This window comes from Lagopus muta, chromosome 6 (genome assembly GCF_023343835.1).
Source record: "Lagopus muta isolate bLagMut1 chromosome 6, bLagMut1 primary, whole genome shotgun sequence".
Taxonomy (NCBI): Eukaryota; Metazoa; Chordata; class Aves; order Galliformes; family Phasianidae; genus Lagopus; species Lagopus muta.
In genome coordinates, this window is record NC_064438.1 from 47898913 (window position 1) to 47916448 (window position 17536).

The 17536-nt window shown below is 46.1% G+C and overlaps 1 protein-coding gene across 2 annotated transcripts in view; it reads right to left on the minus strand.

Annotated features, from left to right (window-relative positions):
• Positions 1-17536, minus strand: part of CCDC85C (coiled-coil domain containing 85C) — a 101640-nt gene that overhangs the window by 6827 nt on the left and 77277 nt on the right. For both annotated transcript variants that reach the window (XM_048950201.1, XM_048950200.1), the window contains exons 3-4: positions 16481-16585; positions 4051-4146 (exon numbers count right to left, since the gene is read on the minus strand). In XM_048950201.1, the coding sequence (XP_048806158.1) occupies positions 4051-4146; positions 16481-16585 (201 nt within the window). The remainder of the gene's footprint in view (positions 1-4050; positions 4147-16480; positions 16586-17536) is intronic.

The following is a 17536-nucleotide window of genomic DNA, read 5'->3' on the forward strand; positions in this document are numbered from 1 at the left end:
GCCAGCTCCATCAGCTGTTAGCACCTCCCAGACCTGCAGAGAACCAGGTTTCCTTGTTCTGGCTCCAACATCGACACCCTGGGCCTCACAGCCCAGTGCCAATGTCTGTGGGCCCTGCAGACATCACTCAAGCTGGCTGGCAAGCAAGTACTATGGGCAGCCCTGGCTTGCAGCTGCACACTGACCCACAGTGGGGCACCCACCTGTGGGGCAGCCCAGAGCCCTCAGGCAGCCCAGAGCCTGCCCACACTCAGGCAGCTCTGCACGAGCCAGGCCTGGTGCAGTGCAGGGGCTCCGCAGGTACGTCTCCGCTGACCTACATACCTTACACTGCAGCCACCCCAGTGGGTGGGGAGAGCCTGAAATCATCACACAGCTCGTGGTCTCTTCCTCCCCATCAAACACCCCCACACACCACACTCTACCGCAGGTGAATCTGCGTGCAGGAATACTCCTGAAGCTCCCAGGGACCTGCAGACACGGTGTGAGGACAGTTTTCTTGCTGAGGTGCCCAGCACTGGCTGCTCTACAGAATGGGATCCGAGAGCAGATTATCTCCTGGTCTGGTTCAGCACAACACTCCTGCTGCACTCCAACTGTGATACATACAAAAATAGGTCATTCTCCTCGGGCCCTTAACCTACTTCCAAAATTCACCAGCTCATTCAACCAACAGGCCCAGTTCCCACCTTTACACAAATCAGGAACAGCCGCATCCTTTTTAAGGGGAGAGGAAGGGCGAAAGAGATGTAAAAATCATGTATGTGCTGATGGAGAGAGCAGCTATTTTTTTTTTTTTTGCTAAAGAGGAGGGAATTAATTATTGATCCGGCTGGACCAGCACATCGAACCCGCTCCTCTGGAGTCAGCGTGCCCCTGACGCCGTGCTGCGAAGCTGTCTGCAGCTCAGCACTGCCCGTGTCTGCAGGGCAAGTGTCAAGGGCAGCCATCGTTCACCACAGTTGAAGATCACATCAGCTCCAGCGCCCGCTGCCACCAGCCATCAATCTTGCAGGCAGAGGAGTCTCAGAGACAAAAATAAACTGTTTTTCTACGGCTTCCATTTAAAATAAAATTGCATTCCCCAGGCCGTGAGGTGTGAAGGGGTGGTGCAGCCCGTTCAGTCCAGTGGAAATGTCTCATTTCCCCTGGAAACCATCCCTCACAACAGACACAAGCCCTCTTCTGACAGGTGTTTTGTCAAGACGTGTCAGCATCTCGGGTTTGCAAAGCCCAAACCGGGAGGATAACACTCAGATGCCTATCCCAGAGAGGCATGCTGGGAAGCAACGCACTCCAAAGAGCACAGCCTGCTCTTGAAGGACAAGCCTAGGAGTGCTGACCCAGCCCGATCCATCTTTGAATCCTGCCTGGCGCCACATCAGCTGCTTAGGAAGGCCCAGGTCAATGTTCCTCAGGTTACACTGCTGGGCACCGCAGCTGGGCCTTCACATAGGTTGTCTCTGGCTCAGCTAAAAGCATCAGCTGCCATTCAAAGGCTGGATTTGATTATATCTTCCTTTGATTTCTGCCATGTTTGAACCCAGGAACCCACAGCAAAAAGACAAGTGTACCCCAGGCTCACACCATCCCCGGAATTTTGCTCTTCACTGAGCATCACTTCAGCACATGGCCCTTTGCAGACACCTCAGTACTACATTATCTCCTGAGCTGCTCTCAGCCGAAGGCGAGGTGTCGAAGGTGACTTCTGTGCAGGGGATGGGCCAAAGACAGGCAATACTCCCTGATTCCTAGCACCTCCTGAAGACAACCTCTTCAACATATTCATCAACGTGCTACAGACGTGCTGCACTTTGCTTCCAGTGAGCACGCGGGCTCATCTTGCTGCCTCTGTGTCACTATGTAAACTGTGAGGAACACCTCAAGTATATTTAGTTCTCTTTTGTGACTGCACTGATGTCTGTGACCAAGACGGTGTCACCTCAGAGTCACCCAGTCCACCACATCCCCTCCCTTCTGCCTCAGTGTGCAGCCCTCACAGGACCGTGCACGGCATATTTAAAAACAAAACCCACCAGAGTCTGCATGACTGCAGGAAGGCTCTGAAAGAGGCTCTGAAAGTTTGGGTCAGCATTTCTCTGAGAGGAAGGACTCTGATACTAAGGAATGCTTTCCTAATGGTGCAAGCCTCGCTGATTTTATAGATCTATAGGTCACATGGGAGACACGGGAAACACATGGGAAGCACTGGGAAACATGGCACAGAGCAGAGTTCTGTTTCAGCAAGTGAAAAGTCTGTACATCCTACTAGGCCTCTTCTCTGGTTTTGGCAGGGCCAAATCCTGCCTCCCTCAGCATCGGTGGGAACAAGAATTGTGTGCTTGGTGGCTCAGTGCCCACTGCAAAGAGCCCAGAGGAGGTGAATTATAGGCTAAACATTGTTTTCTCACATTCGTCTCCTCCACATCTCCCCACGTCTTTAGCAGGTTTGCTCAATGCCTAAGAAAAGTGCTTTGATGTTCAGTGAGATACTGAGATGTAGCATATGTACCTTTTATTCCTGTTAGCTGAAACAGCTGTTAGGAGTGCCAACCTGTCATCTTGCTCCGTATTTAGCAGGTGCAAATAAGCAAAAACTATTTCAGAAGCAAAAATAAAGAAAACTCCAAAAGATGCTCAAGGAAGAACTTATACTAAATTGTAGACAACATTTCATCCACAGAGCGACTCAGTTGCAGGAAAAAAAAAAAAAAAAAGAAGAAGAAGAAGAAGAAGCCTAGAGAACATCACACAACTGAAGAGAGCTTCTCTAGTATTCAATGTTGTATAGACAAAATGCAAAGGTCATGAGCTGTACCACGGACAGGGTCTAGGCTGGTAGCTGCATCCCATTTCCCACATGCAAGGGCTGGCACTGAAAACGTTCCCAGTTCTGCAGGGTGCAAATAAGACCAACTCCATCTGCTGCAGCATGTTGCGGCCAAAACACATTATCTTCCACACAGATTAAGATCCATGATCAGAGACCAACAGCCTCGATTTTATTGTGTCATATGAAGTAGGGGGAGGAGAGGTAGAGACCACAACCAGTTTCCTCAGTCCCTTCAATGTGCAGCTGATCTTTTGGACATAGGCTACAGGGAGGAAAAATAAAAACCTCCTCTCTCCTTGTTGCCACTGACTTAGAGGAGAATTTCCTCCTCACTTCAAATCTGAGAATATTTTTAACCCCAGGTTTGTGAGCAGGACACATCACATTATGCCCTGTGAGATGTGATGGCTGTGCCACCTGCTTTCTGTCCCCAGCTGAGGCAGTTTCTAGGGTTTTGACAAACGTACCCCACCAGCCAAATCACAAAATCTCAGAGGAGAACTTCTTGCAGCCCTTCCTTGCGATCAACAAAACCCCAAAGCAGAGGAATAGTAATAACAATAATATGGGCAAACAACCGGCATCCAACTTCCTTTTGAACCCTTCACATGCAACATTGTGCCAGAATCAATTTCCAGTTTCCAAGAATGTTCCTTATTAACTTCATAATCCTTTCCGTGAGCTTATCAAACTACACCTTAAAAACCATTCATGTTTCTTGCCCTTACTTGGAAATTTGGTCCCATAACCCCTACAGCAGACAGAAATGAAGGTACTGTATGAGACTGAAATGTTCTGCTAGGCATCAGTTTAGCAGATATATAAGCAAGAAGGAACTTACTAAGAAAACACAGGAAATATACATGGAGGCAATTGAACACACTCTGCTGGAGCTCCTCTGGGAAGCAGTAAAAACTGCACTAAAGGTAATTTTTAAACCCTGATGATCCTAGACACCCTTCTCTTAACACCTCCAGCAGTAGCAGCTTTCATTGAAGGTCTCCAACGCACATAGTCACATGTGATCTTGCTGTACTCCAAGCATTTGAAGCAATCATTACAACTCATGATACAGATCCTGGCTACTGATTGCATGCCTCAGCACCAACTTTCCACTTCCAATTGTCATGTTCCCATGAGTTCTGCCTGTCTGGGGTTAGTTGCATTGCATTACACTGCATGGTGCACAGCAGTGTGGAGACTACAGGCATCCTTACCTTCATGGCGTGCACAACAGCCTCTGGTTTCTGACCAACAGGGACGTATCCTGCTGCAGGAGATGAAGCAAGATCAGCTGTCATGCGCGCTGGTCCCTGTTTAAAGAAGAAAAGAAGATACGTTTTAATTGCTTTTGGGTTATTTTATCAAGGAGGAAGAAAATATCCATTAGTCATTGTATGGGAACTGTTGATCACGGCCTGAACCTCTGATTGACCACCTGAAGCAAGCAGTGAGTCAGCCCTGGGAGCACACATGAAGGCAAATCACCTGTGCTACCAGGAAGGGATGGAGCCTGGCTCCACCTGTCCTAGATCCCACTTAAGTGTTGACTGCCACCAAGAAGGGATCTCTCTCTGAACATCACTCCTTGTGGAGCTTACTGTGAGCCTATGACACTGGTGAGCATTTCCATTTATTTTTATTATCTTTCCATCACAACAATCTTACTAAGCCTAACCTTTGCACACCTATTGACTGTACAGCCATCTAAAATTCAGTCTTCTTCAACCACCTGCAAAGATGAACATACCACTATGCCCCCCAAAATGATTTTATCTAATGCCATTTAAGCCTGCCACCACTAAGTCTATGTATACTCAGGCAGGAGATCACTTGGGTTTAAACCTAAATTGGTTCAGGAAACATGTTTTACTCATTTCAGATAACTCTGCGTAAAGATACAATCAAATGGTCCTCATCCAAGGAAGCAACACAAAGATCTTCAACACAAAGAGGTCATTTCTAAGAAGCTGTACACATGAAAGAAACAGTTGGCAGAACATCATCGCTTTTTTGGCAATGCTTTCACATAGACACCAAGTACCAATCTCCAGCTACAGAGAAAATTGTGAAGGCAACCTTAAAACAAGCAGATGTCCAAAGCTAATGTTGGCTGCATTTGTTTCCAAAAAGCTGGCCAGTTCTCTTGCACGAAAGATCCCATTGGGAAAGATCCCAAAATAACATTTTACAAAAGATTTCTCCTGCTCAAACAGCCTCGTAAGCACTTTTGATAAAGACATCCATCTTGGATTGTATGAAACATAATGAGAATGAGATGTGCCCTGCCTGTCGCTAATATTCTGTACTTGCTTTATAGCACTGGAAGAAATCAACAATGAAACCATTGACCAAACTCATATTTAGTCTTCACATCCCTTAGGAAATACAAAGAATGATTATACTGAAGCCTGTGAAAGCAAATTAGGATGGCAGAGCAGTATGTAGCACCATGGCAGGAATGCTTCTGCATGCAATATGTGAGGCACTCCATTACCATCTTTTCCACACTGTGTGTTTTACGCTTCACATCACCGCTTCGCCTTCCAAGCCAAGGCCAGCAAGCGAGCCATGCCAGAAAGGAGGACCCAAGGAGGGGCACTTTGTAGCATCTCATGCTTCCAAACAGTTTGCACTAGGAAAACGATGGACCAGTCCATTAGGCCACGGACAAGAACAGCAGGAAGAGCATGGAGCCTTTCAAGCCTAAGCCACTGGTCTGTGCTTAGCCCACGTAAACCAACAGCCACTTACCCAACTGACCTTAATGAACTGAGCTGTTGGTGACACAACACCTTCCTTCTGAGAGGCAGGCATCTCAGAAAAGGGAAAATCAGACTTAGTAACTCCTCAGTAACTCTCCAAGGAGATTTCACAGACTGATGAAGCATGGCAACCACGGGACGCTCCCAGGGCAGATGCTTGCTGGCACAGGGACACAGCTCACTGCAGCTCTATGGCCACCTGGGGACACATTCTCAGCATCTTGCAAGCCCCGAAAGTTACACAGAAAAGGCAGAGCCTGGGGAGAGAGCACCAGGGGCAGAGTCCAGCCAGGTTACAGCTGTGCCTTAAAGCTGCATATTTCTCTCAGAGCTGGTAAACGCAGAGTCAGCCTCCCACAGAGGTCACAGGCACTGATACTGGCATAACTCCTCTGACCTCGGAGTGAAAGCTGTCTTCCTCCCATTAACAACCAAGATCACAACAACTGAAAGCAGAAAATTTGGGAGTTTGTGGCCATGAACCATACTTGATAAATATCTTTCTCCACAGCCCCCTTTAGAAGCAACACAGGAAATACCAATTGGTGCAACAACCAGAATTTGTTCTGAGTTGAAAGTAATCAGAAAAAGTAAAAGAAATTCATCTGGATAGAGCATCTAACAACACTGCAAATACATTTCTGTGACAAAACCAGAGCAGAACACAAGGTCCCCTGTATGACAGGCAGCAGCAGCTTCTCCTCACAGAAACGAAGCCACTAATGAGCTACAAAGCATCTCCATGATCATAATCACCCTCAAAATTATTACAGAATACTAATGAAACCAGAATGATTAGAGAGAAATGCTTTTTTCTAAAGAGTTTGATCATACTTCGCTGATTACTATACTAACATGATAAAAGCAATCCAGCAAGCACAGTAATGTGTTGGATAGATTGGATCACACAAAAATGCTCAATGGGTCGGTGCCCTTTGGATTGGAGTGGCTGAAATTTGGCAAATGCAATCAGCTGAACTCCACCTGAATGCAAGTAGAGAATTTGACTGAAGAAGAGAAAATTAATCTTAAAGATTAATGCAACAATGGAGGAATGCCCAATCCTTGCTGCTGGAGTCTCAGTACAAGATAACATTATTTGTAAAGCAGGCGTGATTCTTCATCTTTAGGTTGGAAGCCAGAAGAAAAGCCTGTAAACAAAAATGGACATCCAAACTGCTGCATGCAATGACAGAGACTTGCACGAGAGAGTTCAGAGAAAAAACATGACACAGGCTTGCAGCATTCCTACTGCTGAAATGAGAGTCCATTTCTATCAAAAGCCAAACACGCATACAAAAAATGGAGAGGAGTGAACAAGGACCTCACCAATATCTCTGCCCTCTGCAGCTGTAAGATGCACTGGGTAAAAATACCCACAAGCTGCCAGGAAATACTCCACACCACTACAGATACCTTAACGTTTATCATTACACTGAAGTTTTGTTGTGTAGTCATACCCTCACAGAAGGCTCCTTCCAGACATAAGAGTCATTATAAAGGTGTTTAGGTGCTCAACTCCCACTCATTTCAGTGTGGTTCACAAAAAAGTTTTAGCCAAATTCCTATCAGCTTCCTGCACTGGGACAAACACGAAGGAGGCCAGAAAAGAAAGGAGCTGTGGTAAGCAAGGAAAGAAATGACAACATACCCGGCAGGATGTATGGCCAGCCTTTGGAGGATGGAGGAGAAGAAAAAGAGCAGAGTTCACCAATAGTGTTAGCTGGAGGGGAGGAAATGGAAGGAATTGGAGATAAGGTCAAGGTTGCTGAACTGGAAAACTGCCAGCAGTGGGAGAGGAGGGAGGGAACAGGAAGAAAAAGGAGGATGTGCATTTTACCCAACAGGAAAGCAGTTGAGATGTAATGCAAGGGAGGGAGAACCAGAGATAGGAGACTGGAAGGAGGGCAGGAGGGCAGGATGGAGGAGGAAGACTCAGGAAGTAAGCATTAAGGCAGTAGCTGAAATCACTGATGGAAGAGATTCCTCATGTCTAAAACAGACACATTTGGAAAACGCAAGTAAGAATCAACATGGTTGCACTCCACTTCAGCTACTCTGAGCACTTCCATCACTGCAGAAATCTATGCCCTTCCTCTTCCTTAAAGCTGACATTATCAAAGCCATGGAAACACAACTGACTCAGCATCCCGAGGGGCAATAATAGCAAGGTTAATCTGGTTACATCCTAAGAAGCAAGAATTGTCCATATAGGCAAAAAGTAACACTGAGGGCTTGGGGGTATGCAACACTCTAAACTTCTTCTCTCTGTCCGGTCCTGTTAGACATGCACTCCCAGTCTTAGACAGCCTTTCCACTTGCTAGGTTTTTACAGCATTCAGTAGTTCAGGGACAGCACACTTTTCATCTTCCATCATGTGGCCAACATGTCACACAATTTTGTAAAATAATGGTGCTAAATAAACTCAGAAGTAATGAAAATGCCATGCACTCACAATGAAGCTATTGACAAATACGATCTTGACTGTTTTTCTAGTTTGCTTCTCTTGAAGTTGAACCAACTAACAAGAAGCTGTTTCATTTCAAAAGGCGAAGTTTCTTATTCTCTCTGGCTTTGGGGTTGCTCCAGGCTTACGGCAACAGCGACAAGACTAGAAGTTAGCTCATCTAACTCACCAGTTATACAAGGAACTTGTAACATAGAAAGAAAATTACATCTACACTGTGGCTTCCAACGGTCACCTGAGTAGAATTACATTGCGTGTCTCTTCTGCTTCTACCAAAGCCACAGTTAATGTTATCAAAACTAAACAAAACAAAAGGGCTGCCCAGCAGGGAGAATGCCAACCTCAAGAGTGGTTGCATCATAGAGTTCCTTGGAGGAAATATCTTTGCTAAGCACAGTGTTTGTTGGCCACTGCTCCTCTTAAGAACTAGAGGCCCTTCTCCAAGTCTTCACAAGCAAAAGGACTCATTGCCAATCCCAGGGAAAGAGAGGCTGTCAAACTGCTTGTGACCTATCTGAATACAACCTTGTCCCTGCTGTTGGGACTGCAGGGTCATACAAGACTCCTGGAGAGGCTTTCCCACCCACCTCATGGGAGAAACATCCTGAGTACCCAAGAATCCAGCCTCCTTCCAATTGGAAAACCATGACGAGAGCTCCTCCTCTGCCACCCCTACATATAGAGCAATACTGAAGCATCACTGAATGCATCTCCCTTTTAGCCCTCACCTACTTCTCCATTTCAAGCAGACCAGCACAAGACATTTGCTGGCATCTGTGATGGGACCAATTTACTTGCCAGAGCTCATTACATTACAGCTTTATGCTGTATGTGTCCAAATCACTAAAAAAGCCCAATTCTGTTTCAGACTCCCTCAGAAAATTTTCACTGGAGCCCTGCCTGCAGGGCTTATGATTCAAGCTTGACACCTGGAAGGAGATGCACAGTTCAGCTGTCTAGGCTAAGAAAAGAGAAAAGGAACTCTGCAGCCTCCTGTGTCAGAGGACCCTTGAGGGAGGATGCTTTGCACATGAGATAAATCCTCTCTTTCTCTACTTGCAACAAATTGTGCATGATCTGGTGGCAGACTCAAATCTACAAAAACAAAGAAAACAAACTGAATAAAAGCAGCCCCAAAGTACTGCCCCTGTCCAGAACCCAAAGAGGATCAGTGAAGTAACAGTGCTGGTATGAGAAAGAAAATTCAAAAGCAAATAATGCTAAAGATCCTTTTTAATCAGACACCAAAAAATGAAGAGTCGAGACCTTAAATGCTGCTGCTGAAAACATCTGCTGCTGCATATCGAGCCGTGATGGCACTGCTGGTGCCTAAGACCAAGCTGCCTAATGAGTCCTTGCTGGCAGTGTGTAGCTGCATGGGATGTGGTCCAGCTCAGATGCTGAAAAGCACTGTGGTCGATACTCCATTCCTACGTGTTTGGAGGAACAAAATTAATAAGACTATAAAAGCGCACACTGGGAACTCCTAGTAATGACACACCTCCACAGAGGCAAAAAAAGGCTTAAAATACGTACATTTCTTATAATAGATTCTCTGGAATCCAAGAAGAAAAGAGCCTAACTGGTGATGACAGGTGTCTGTTCTTTTATGGGTTGTCGGTTAGAAACCTCAAAAAGGAACAGCGAAATTGCAATAAACAATTTCTTCTTGATTCCTCCAGAGATTGGAAAAAGCACAAGACCTTGGTCCTGACATCAGTTTTCAATCTCCTTCTCCTCAATGACATTCTATGTTTTAATGACATCCTTTCCTACCTCAGCTCCAAGAGAGCTATTCCTGATCTGCAGAAAGACTGTGAAAAGGGAGTTAAATTTTAAAACCCAGAGGAAAACAGCATGCTGATTTTGCTTCACCAGCAGTCACAGCCCAGACACGGAGAATGCTTCAGAGCAAAGTGTGGCACGCAAGCAAACACTAATGCTTCTGAACCTCACATCTTCTTCTTGCTTTCTATTAATTTTTGTCTATGATTTCAAAAAAACAAGCAGACATTTAGGGTTCAAATTTGATTACACGCGCCACAGTGTTCTAATGGCATATCTCAGACAACATTACAGCTAAATGGAATCATATCAGAAGTTTTTATTGCCGAGACAGAACAAGGAGAATTACATTATAGGCAGGCACTGCCAGATAACTCACAATAAAATTCCCAGGCACAAAGATTTATCTCACAGTGGTTTTGTTTGCAGCCTACTTAACCAGGTTTAAATTAAGCTTGGGCCCTTCTTCAGCACTCATCACCATCCAGGTGCTGTACATAAATCAAGGTGTCGACACTGCTCTGTAAACTGGGAGCTGTTGAGGGACAAGGCAACGTAGCAATGTGCCCACAGGCATGTCATAAGCAGCAGGCAGAGCCTGGCAAAATATGGGAAGTCTTCACAGCCAGCTCCAGCCCTGGGCACGTGATGCTCTGGGGTCTCACATCCCTTCACCTGCCACTGTGATGCTGCAGAAGGGCTAAGAGCTCCAACAAAGTGAGCCTGCCTCATGGCTCCAAGGCAAGACCCCACTCCAGAGTGGCATTTTCCTTCAAAGCCCCTGCTCTGTTACCTGAGCATGAGACACCCCGTCCACAGCCCAGCAGCACCCACATGCATTGAATGCCCAGTGCACCTGGTGGCAGATGATCTATTTTGACATCCTGCTGCCAGTCACATGAGAAGAAACAAGCAGGATGCTGTGCGGAAAGACACCAGCTCCCTAGCACAGCACCATGCAGGCCACAGGCGTGAGGGCAGGAGCCACTAGTGCTCTGCATAGCATCCTTCCTATCACATGGAGGGACGCTACTGCAGTGGCTAATCTCCTTTGGCATTACTTCATTTGCTCCCTTTAATCATAGAGAGCATCTGGTCATGCAGTTATTCAAGTCCATGAATTAATCCTTGGCACCACACAGAGCAGGGCTCTGTCTGCCCAGTTCAGCCATCTCATCCGGTTCACGGGAATCCACCTGGGTAACCCAACATGCTTACCCAATGCTCTTTTGATTAACAGAGAAACAACTTCACTGTTCCACTGATTTCTGAGCAGAACATCGAGGACACTAAACAACATAAGAGCTGTTCTCCCCAGGAGACATGCCACACTGCATGGGCTGTGCTGGGGCATGCAAGGGAAGGAAGGCTTCCAGGGACTGCCAGAGTCCTAATAAACAAAGTCAGGACATTGTTTGCAAATGGGTCTCATCTACAAGCTGGAAAGGAAATGCTAATGGTGGGAGCACAGCTCCAGCCCTGCAAAACTCTTCAGTGAATCCAAGCTGCTGGGACAACTTCCTCCAGGAGCAGAAAAAGAACCGAGTTGCTGCCCTTTGGGTTTGCAACAGGTTTGCTGCAGAGCTGCAAGCAGTGCATGACACCAGAAAGCCTCACTGCCAGCTTCAGCTGCTCCCCCAGCCAGGTATCCATTACTGACAAGTCAGATTCCGAGTGGTTTCAGCCTGTAACTACCTGATACAAACAAAAATGCTGCAGACAGAAGTAGTCCTGCTGTACCCATGGCCAAAGTGCACTAACTGCAGCTGACTCACAGGGGCACTATTAGCATGAGTATTTGGAGAGGTGCTAGCTATTTTAGTAAAAAAACACGAAGCCCATTCCATTGCAGACGTAAACACTGAATAATATTAAGACATTCCCAGTTCTGAAGCACACCTGGTTTGGGGTGGCCCTGCTGAAAAGGTTCAGGTGGGCAGAGAACGGCACACATCAGATGCCTCTTGTCCCTCATGGCCATGTAGCACCCCACCAGGGCTGCACCTCATGTGGCTGCTCTGCCACTGCTGGTGAAGCAGTTCTCTCTGAAGTCTGGGGAAAGTGAGGGTCTACAGACCACAGTATTTATCTCAGACCCACTGCTGGCTCCATACTAACAGATGCAGTAATGAATGTGCTGATCTACAGCAGATCATCAAAACATGAATTTTTCCCATCTTCTGTGGTTACCTGTAACAGCAGATGACGAATACAGACTGTCAGCGCCTCTTTTCCTCATCAAACCCCCAAACTTTGACATTGTCTAACTTTGTGCTGGTTGGCTGCTGTAGGGAAAAAGCCACATGCTGCTCAGGTGCACCAGAATAGCAGTTGATGAAGGGCCTTTAAAAATGCACTGACTTGTCCTCAGTCTCTCACTATACGCTCTGAAGTTTCACAATAGCCCTCCTCAGGCTGCAAATTCTGCCACTCTCCCCACAAACCTTTCATTTCATTTTCCCTTTCACCACTGCTGTTGTTGCAGTGGCAGAACGGCTACCATGAATCTCTGCCTTTGTCTGCTCCCCAGTACTCGTGCAGGCAGCAGGAAGAAGTTGCCCTCTGCCTTTGTTTCCCCTGTCTACACAGGCAGTCTGGCCACAGGAAGGCAAACAATGGCCCCAGCAGGATGTGCCCAGCACACACCAGTGGGAGCCACGAGGACCATAGGGTTCCTCTGGGTGCTGCTCCCAGACCCCAGCCCTCACACGACAGGAACTGTCATCTTCGGCTGTCTCAGTCTTATTTTAAAAGCAAAGTCAGCTGTAAGGAGCCAGTCTGGTTTTGCTCCCAGAGATGAATGGATTTACTCCCACACAGGCTCCAGTGGGGACAAGCAGCCCTGCTTTGGGTGGCCTCCACCAGCACCAGGCTTGGGCCACAGCTGCATTGCCCCTGATCTCCACTGATTGAAGGCTATTGCAGGATAAATGTTCTATTTTCTCTGCAGGGAGTGGAGGAGAGAGACTGAGTCATGTTCTTGTTGTTCCTCTGACCCAACAGGTGCATCAGAGAACTGAGATCATCACTGTTCCAGCTAGAAGAATACAGGGCTGTCAGAAGAGGTCCAGTTTAGCTACTGTGTATCTCTCGCTGCCTCTACCAAATAACAGAATCATAGAATCATTAAGGTTAGACATACTTCTAAGATCATCTAGTCCAACCATCAACACATCATCACCATGCCCACTAAGCCATGTACCGCAGGAGCAGCAGGCAGGCAAAACATCAGCCAAAGAGCCTTTGTCATCCACTTCCACCTCATCCAACGGCTTCTCCTTACACCTCCACACCATCAATATTTGGGTTTGTTTTTATCTCAACGTACGTGCCATATGGTAAATGGAATACTCACCTCAGAAGCATCTTTGCAAAGCACAAACGTGGCTGGGAGTGACAGTGTGGTGGAAATTAAGGGAATTAGTCCGACAGGCAGCAGGAGCTGAGGTGAGCAGAAAGCTGCTGCGCAGCCTGAGCTCAGTCTCAGATCTGGGTTTTGTTCTTTGAAAGAAACAGTCACTGGAGACAAATGCCATGAGCAGCACACAACTACAAACTCACACTCACTCACCAAGAGGTGCCTGCTCAGAGTCACTGTGTAACACAGAGGACAAGGGACACCAGTTGTCTTAATGACAGCTCTGGCATTCCTCCTCATTGATGGCAGAGAACTGGTTTTTTTGGACAGATATTTTACAAGCCTCACGAGTGAATGGTTGTTATGGGCTGATCTTTATCTCAGTCTTGCTTACTCACCCTCATAAATCCTAGGAAGCTGCTGCCTGTTGTGTTCTTTCCCTCATTTTGGGTACCTTATCTAAGCCACCCCTTTAGAACAAAAGGAAGCACAATGGCACCTCCATGGTGTAACCTTGCTGCCATCCTTCCCTTATCAGGGAACAATTCTAAGGATGAGCTATCTGTGCTGTGGCCTTATCACAGCGCAGACCTCCTGGTCCGGATGCAAACCACACATCCTTCACTGTTTACTCAGTTGTTTGCTGCCAGTTGTCTCTCTCATTATCAGCACAGGCCATTCCGGCATCCCTAGCTCAGTAAACATAACATTTCCATTACAAAAATCTACAGTTATTTCCACTCAAGGAAGGAGTCTTGTTAAAATCAAATTATCAGTGCTAGTACATTTTAAATCTCAATCAGCTAAGCTAGTTCCAATTGCCAACAACAAGCTGGTTCACCCTTACTGGTGGTTCATGTCAATGCGGATTCGTGGTTCCTCCAGGCAGCTGATATATGAGCTTACCCAATGTGAAGACCTCTACCCACAGGAGCATGAGTAGCCTTCAGGTTGCTCTCACATCCCTGAGCACCAACATGTGCCTGGCATGGCCACAGGGCAGCGGGCAGGAATATGAACCAGTTCAGGGGCTGCACATTTGCACAGGCTGTTGCAACACTCCAGAGGAGGCAGACAGCAAAAGGATCAGAGAAAGGATGCAATTCTGAGCCATGCCCCAGCATTCATCCTCAGCTTTTCTACAGAGATATTGAATGCTCCAGAAACTAGAAACTGAGACTCTGTCCCTCAGCACGAGCTGCTGAAATGTGATTAGCAGTAACAAAATAACAGCCTCATGTGGATGGGGAATTTCCTTTCCCCCTCATTCATTCTCCCTAGTCAGAAATGTAGCCAGCAATTATTAGATGAACTCTCCAGCAATGCCATAGCGTTCCAAAAATTAAACACTGCCTTTTAGTATGCATCTCTGGAGGATCCTGGAGCACTTAGCACTATTGAGCTTAGTGATAAAGAAATGCCTGAAAATCATGTTACAGAGTGGGTCATTACCCACCCAGTCCCTTTAAGGGAAAAAAGGAGGTGCGGAGAGATGAAAGAAGCTACACATGGTCATGGGAGGATCCCAGTCCTGATCCATAGCTGCACTGATAGGTAATGCCAGTTACCTCTCACTAACCACAGGTGGGTCCATACGAACATGCAATGCAGGCTCCTTAAACAATGTCAACAAACAGAACTTCACGTCACTAACTCCTGCTGGGTACTATTAAAACTCCAGAAAACCTCCGTGCTGGATAAGTTTTACCTTCTCTGTGCTCTCCAGCCACCAATCTGAGACTCCTATGGAGCAATTTCCTACACCACATCAGATCAGAGTGCAATAGCACATTTAAAGTGCTGTGCATCCATACGGTTGAGCCACAGAGGAAACACATACAGTACAAGGGGAAATGGATTCAAACTAAAAGAGGAGAGATTTAGACTGGATATAAGGAATAAGTTTTTATAAGGGTGGTGAGGTACTGGAACAAGTTGCCTAAAGAGATGGTAGATGCTTTGTCCTTGGAGACACTCAAGGTCAGGCTGGACAGGGCCCCAAGCACCTGACTGAGTGGTAGGCATCCCTGTTCACTGCAGGAGAGTTGGACTAGATTACCTTTTAGGGTCCCTTCCAACTCAAACAATTCTATGGTTCTATATCAAGACCCAAAGCCAAGGGATTTCAGTAGGAATAAAACTTAGAAATGGCTACATAGTATTCCAGACAACATGGATTCAGAGCTGTTTGATCATCTGTCCCCAAAGATGGGTGAAGGTGTCACACAGCACCTGGCCCTTCCTACAGACATTGACAGGAGTTGACACTTCCTCCCAGGTCATGGAGGAAAGCAGAGGGAAGCACTGGGCTCTAGTGAGCAGTGATGAATGGCAGTACCCACACAGCCACCAGGACAAAACAACTGTGATCTCTTTGTAAAGTTCCCTGACTGCTACATGGGGAAAAAAGAAAAGAGGATATTCAAACTCCCACTTCGTTTACATGGTTTTGTCTTGTTTGGATTTTATTTATTTTTTTTACATCAAGGTTCTTCATTCATTCTGGGTTCTCACACTGAATGGAGTTTTACTTAAGAAGTCTCCCCTAAATTATTATTTCCTCCGCCCTTCTTGTTTACAGCTGTAAGAGGAATGCTGATATACAGAATGACTTAATGACTTTTACCCTAGTGGGCAGCCAAAATACAACTGCCAGCAACACAGGTGGTGTCTCAGGCACCGAGGCAAACATCTGGACAACGGTCATTTGTGCACTGCAGGGCAGCAGGGAGAAGCCCTGACACAGCAGCACAGCACTTATCTCTTGCAAGAGCCTTCTATGCCTCTAATCAAGATTCCTCTGTCATCTGAGAAGAAGCAACGCGGGCAAATCTTGGGAAACATAAAACCTCATTTGTGCTACAGAAAAACCTGAAACAAAAGTCTTGAGAATTTAATCACTAAAGCAATCCTGACTTTGCATTGGCAAAACAATTTTTATGTCACCTAAGAGGAGCTTCTTAACAGTGCACATAAAGGATATTTATGAAGAAGGAGAGGCAGGTGTAACAAGGCTCACCCTTGCTTAAAAACATGCACAACAGTAACCGTCAGCCAAAAAATCTGAGCAGGAAAATTAATCAGTCAAAATTTTAAGAGGTAAAGTTCAATATTTCCAGGGGCTCTCCATCCTCCCAACAGCTGCACCTTTAATCTGGCTCCAGGGCCAGCTTTCAGAGAGAGCTGCTCCCTGAATCCCTGCGTGCAGGTCATACCCACCCCCCAGGAAAGCTCTGGCTCTTACACACACAGACAAAGAAAGGGCTCTTACGTTTTGCAGGGCATCTTGATACTGTGGCAGTGAGGACAGCTGTGACTCAGAGTGGTATGGGGACAACCCTTTCCTCAGAGTCCTCAAATCCCCAGTGCTGGACTGCTGCAAAGACAAAAAGAAAATGGGACAGGCTGTATTAGCAAGAATGAAAGTTACCTCCTTTCTTCTGGATTACCTCTTCCCACAATCACCAGCTGTTCCCATAACTTCTCCCTGCAACAACAGCTCAACTGACCATTATGATACAAGCCGTTCCCGTGCCCACACCTAGAGAAGCATTTGCAAGCAGCTGGAGGTGAAACTCTCAAAGTCTACACCACTAAACGACAGAGTGAGAAGGCATTTTAATTTTACCCAAGCTTGTGCTAGTTAGAACCACCTTTAAAGACGTAAATCCACCAGGAGATATTTTCTGGATCTTTTTAAAGCAACATCAGCTATTCCAGTCTCCCACAGGTGGAGAGCAATGAGAGTTTGTAAACAGTGCTATTGTAACTCATTTAAGCCTGCAAAAGGAGTGTGAAAGCAACAGTTTCTTATTTGGTTATAAATTAGCTTGCAACCACAAGACTTAAGTGGAGCCATATAAATAAAGGTAGACAGCATGACTCAACAAACCATGCAGATAGATGCAATCAACTGCACTCAAAAAGAAGCACCAGGTGTTGGGGAGTGCTGAATAACATCAGGACAATAATATCTGCCTCATGTTATCTGTTCTCTCACTCAGTTGTTCTGAAATGGGATGGTCTTCAAACAAGAGGAGTTTCTCCTTTAAGAAAGCACGCCCATACATCATCAACATACAAGTAGCCAAAATCAAGGACCTGGGAGAAGATTTTATCTTTTTATTAACAATAAATATCCTCATTAACTTCACATTTTTTTAAGAGCATAAAGCAATGCACTTTCCCTCATTTTAAAGCCATAAAAGCATGACCTTTTAGATTTTTACGTTCCATTAAGACTTCTGACTTGCATCTGCTGGAGAAATGATGTTTTCCACTTCAAAAGAACCAAAGAAAAACCACTGGTGCAATAAAATTTAACAGC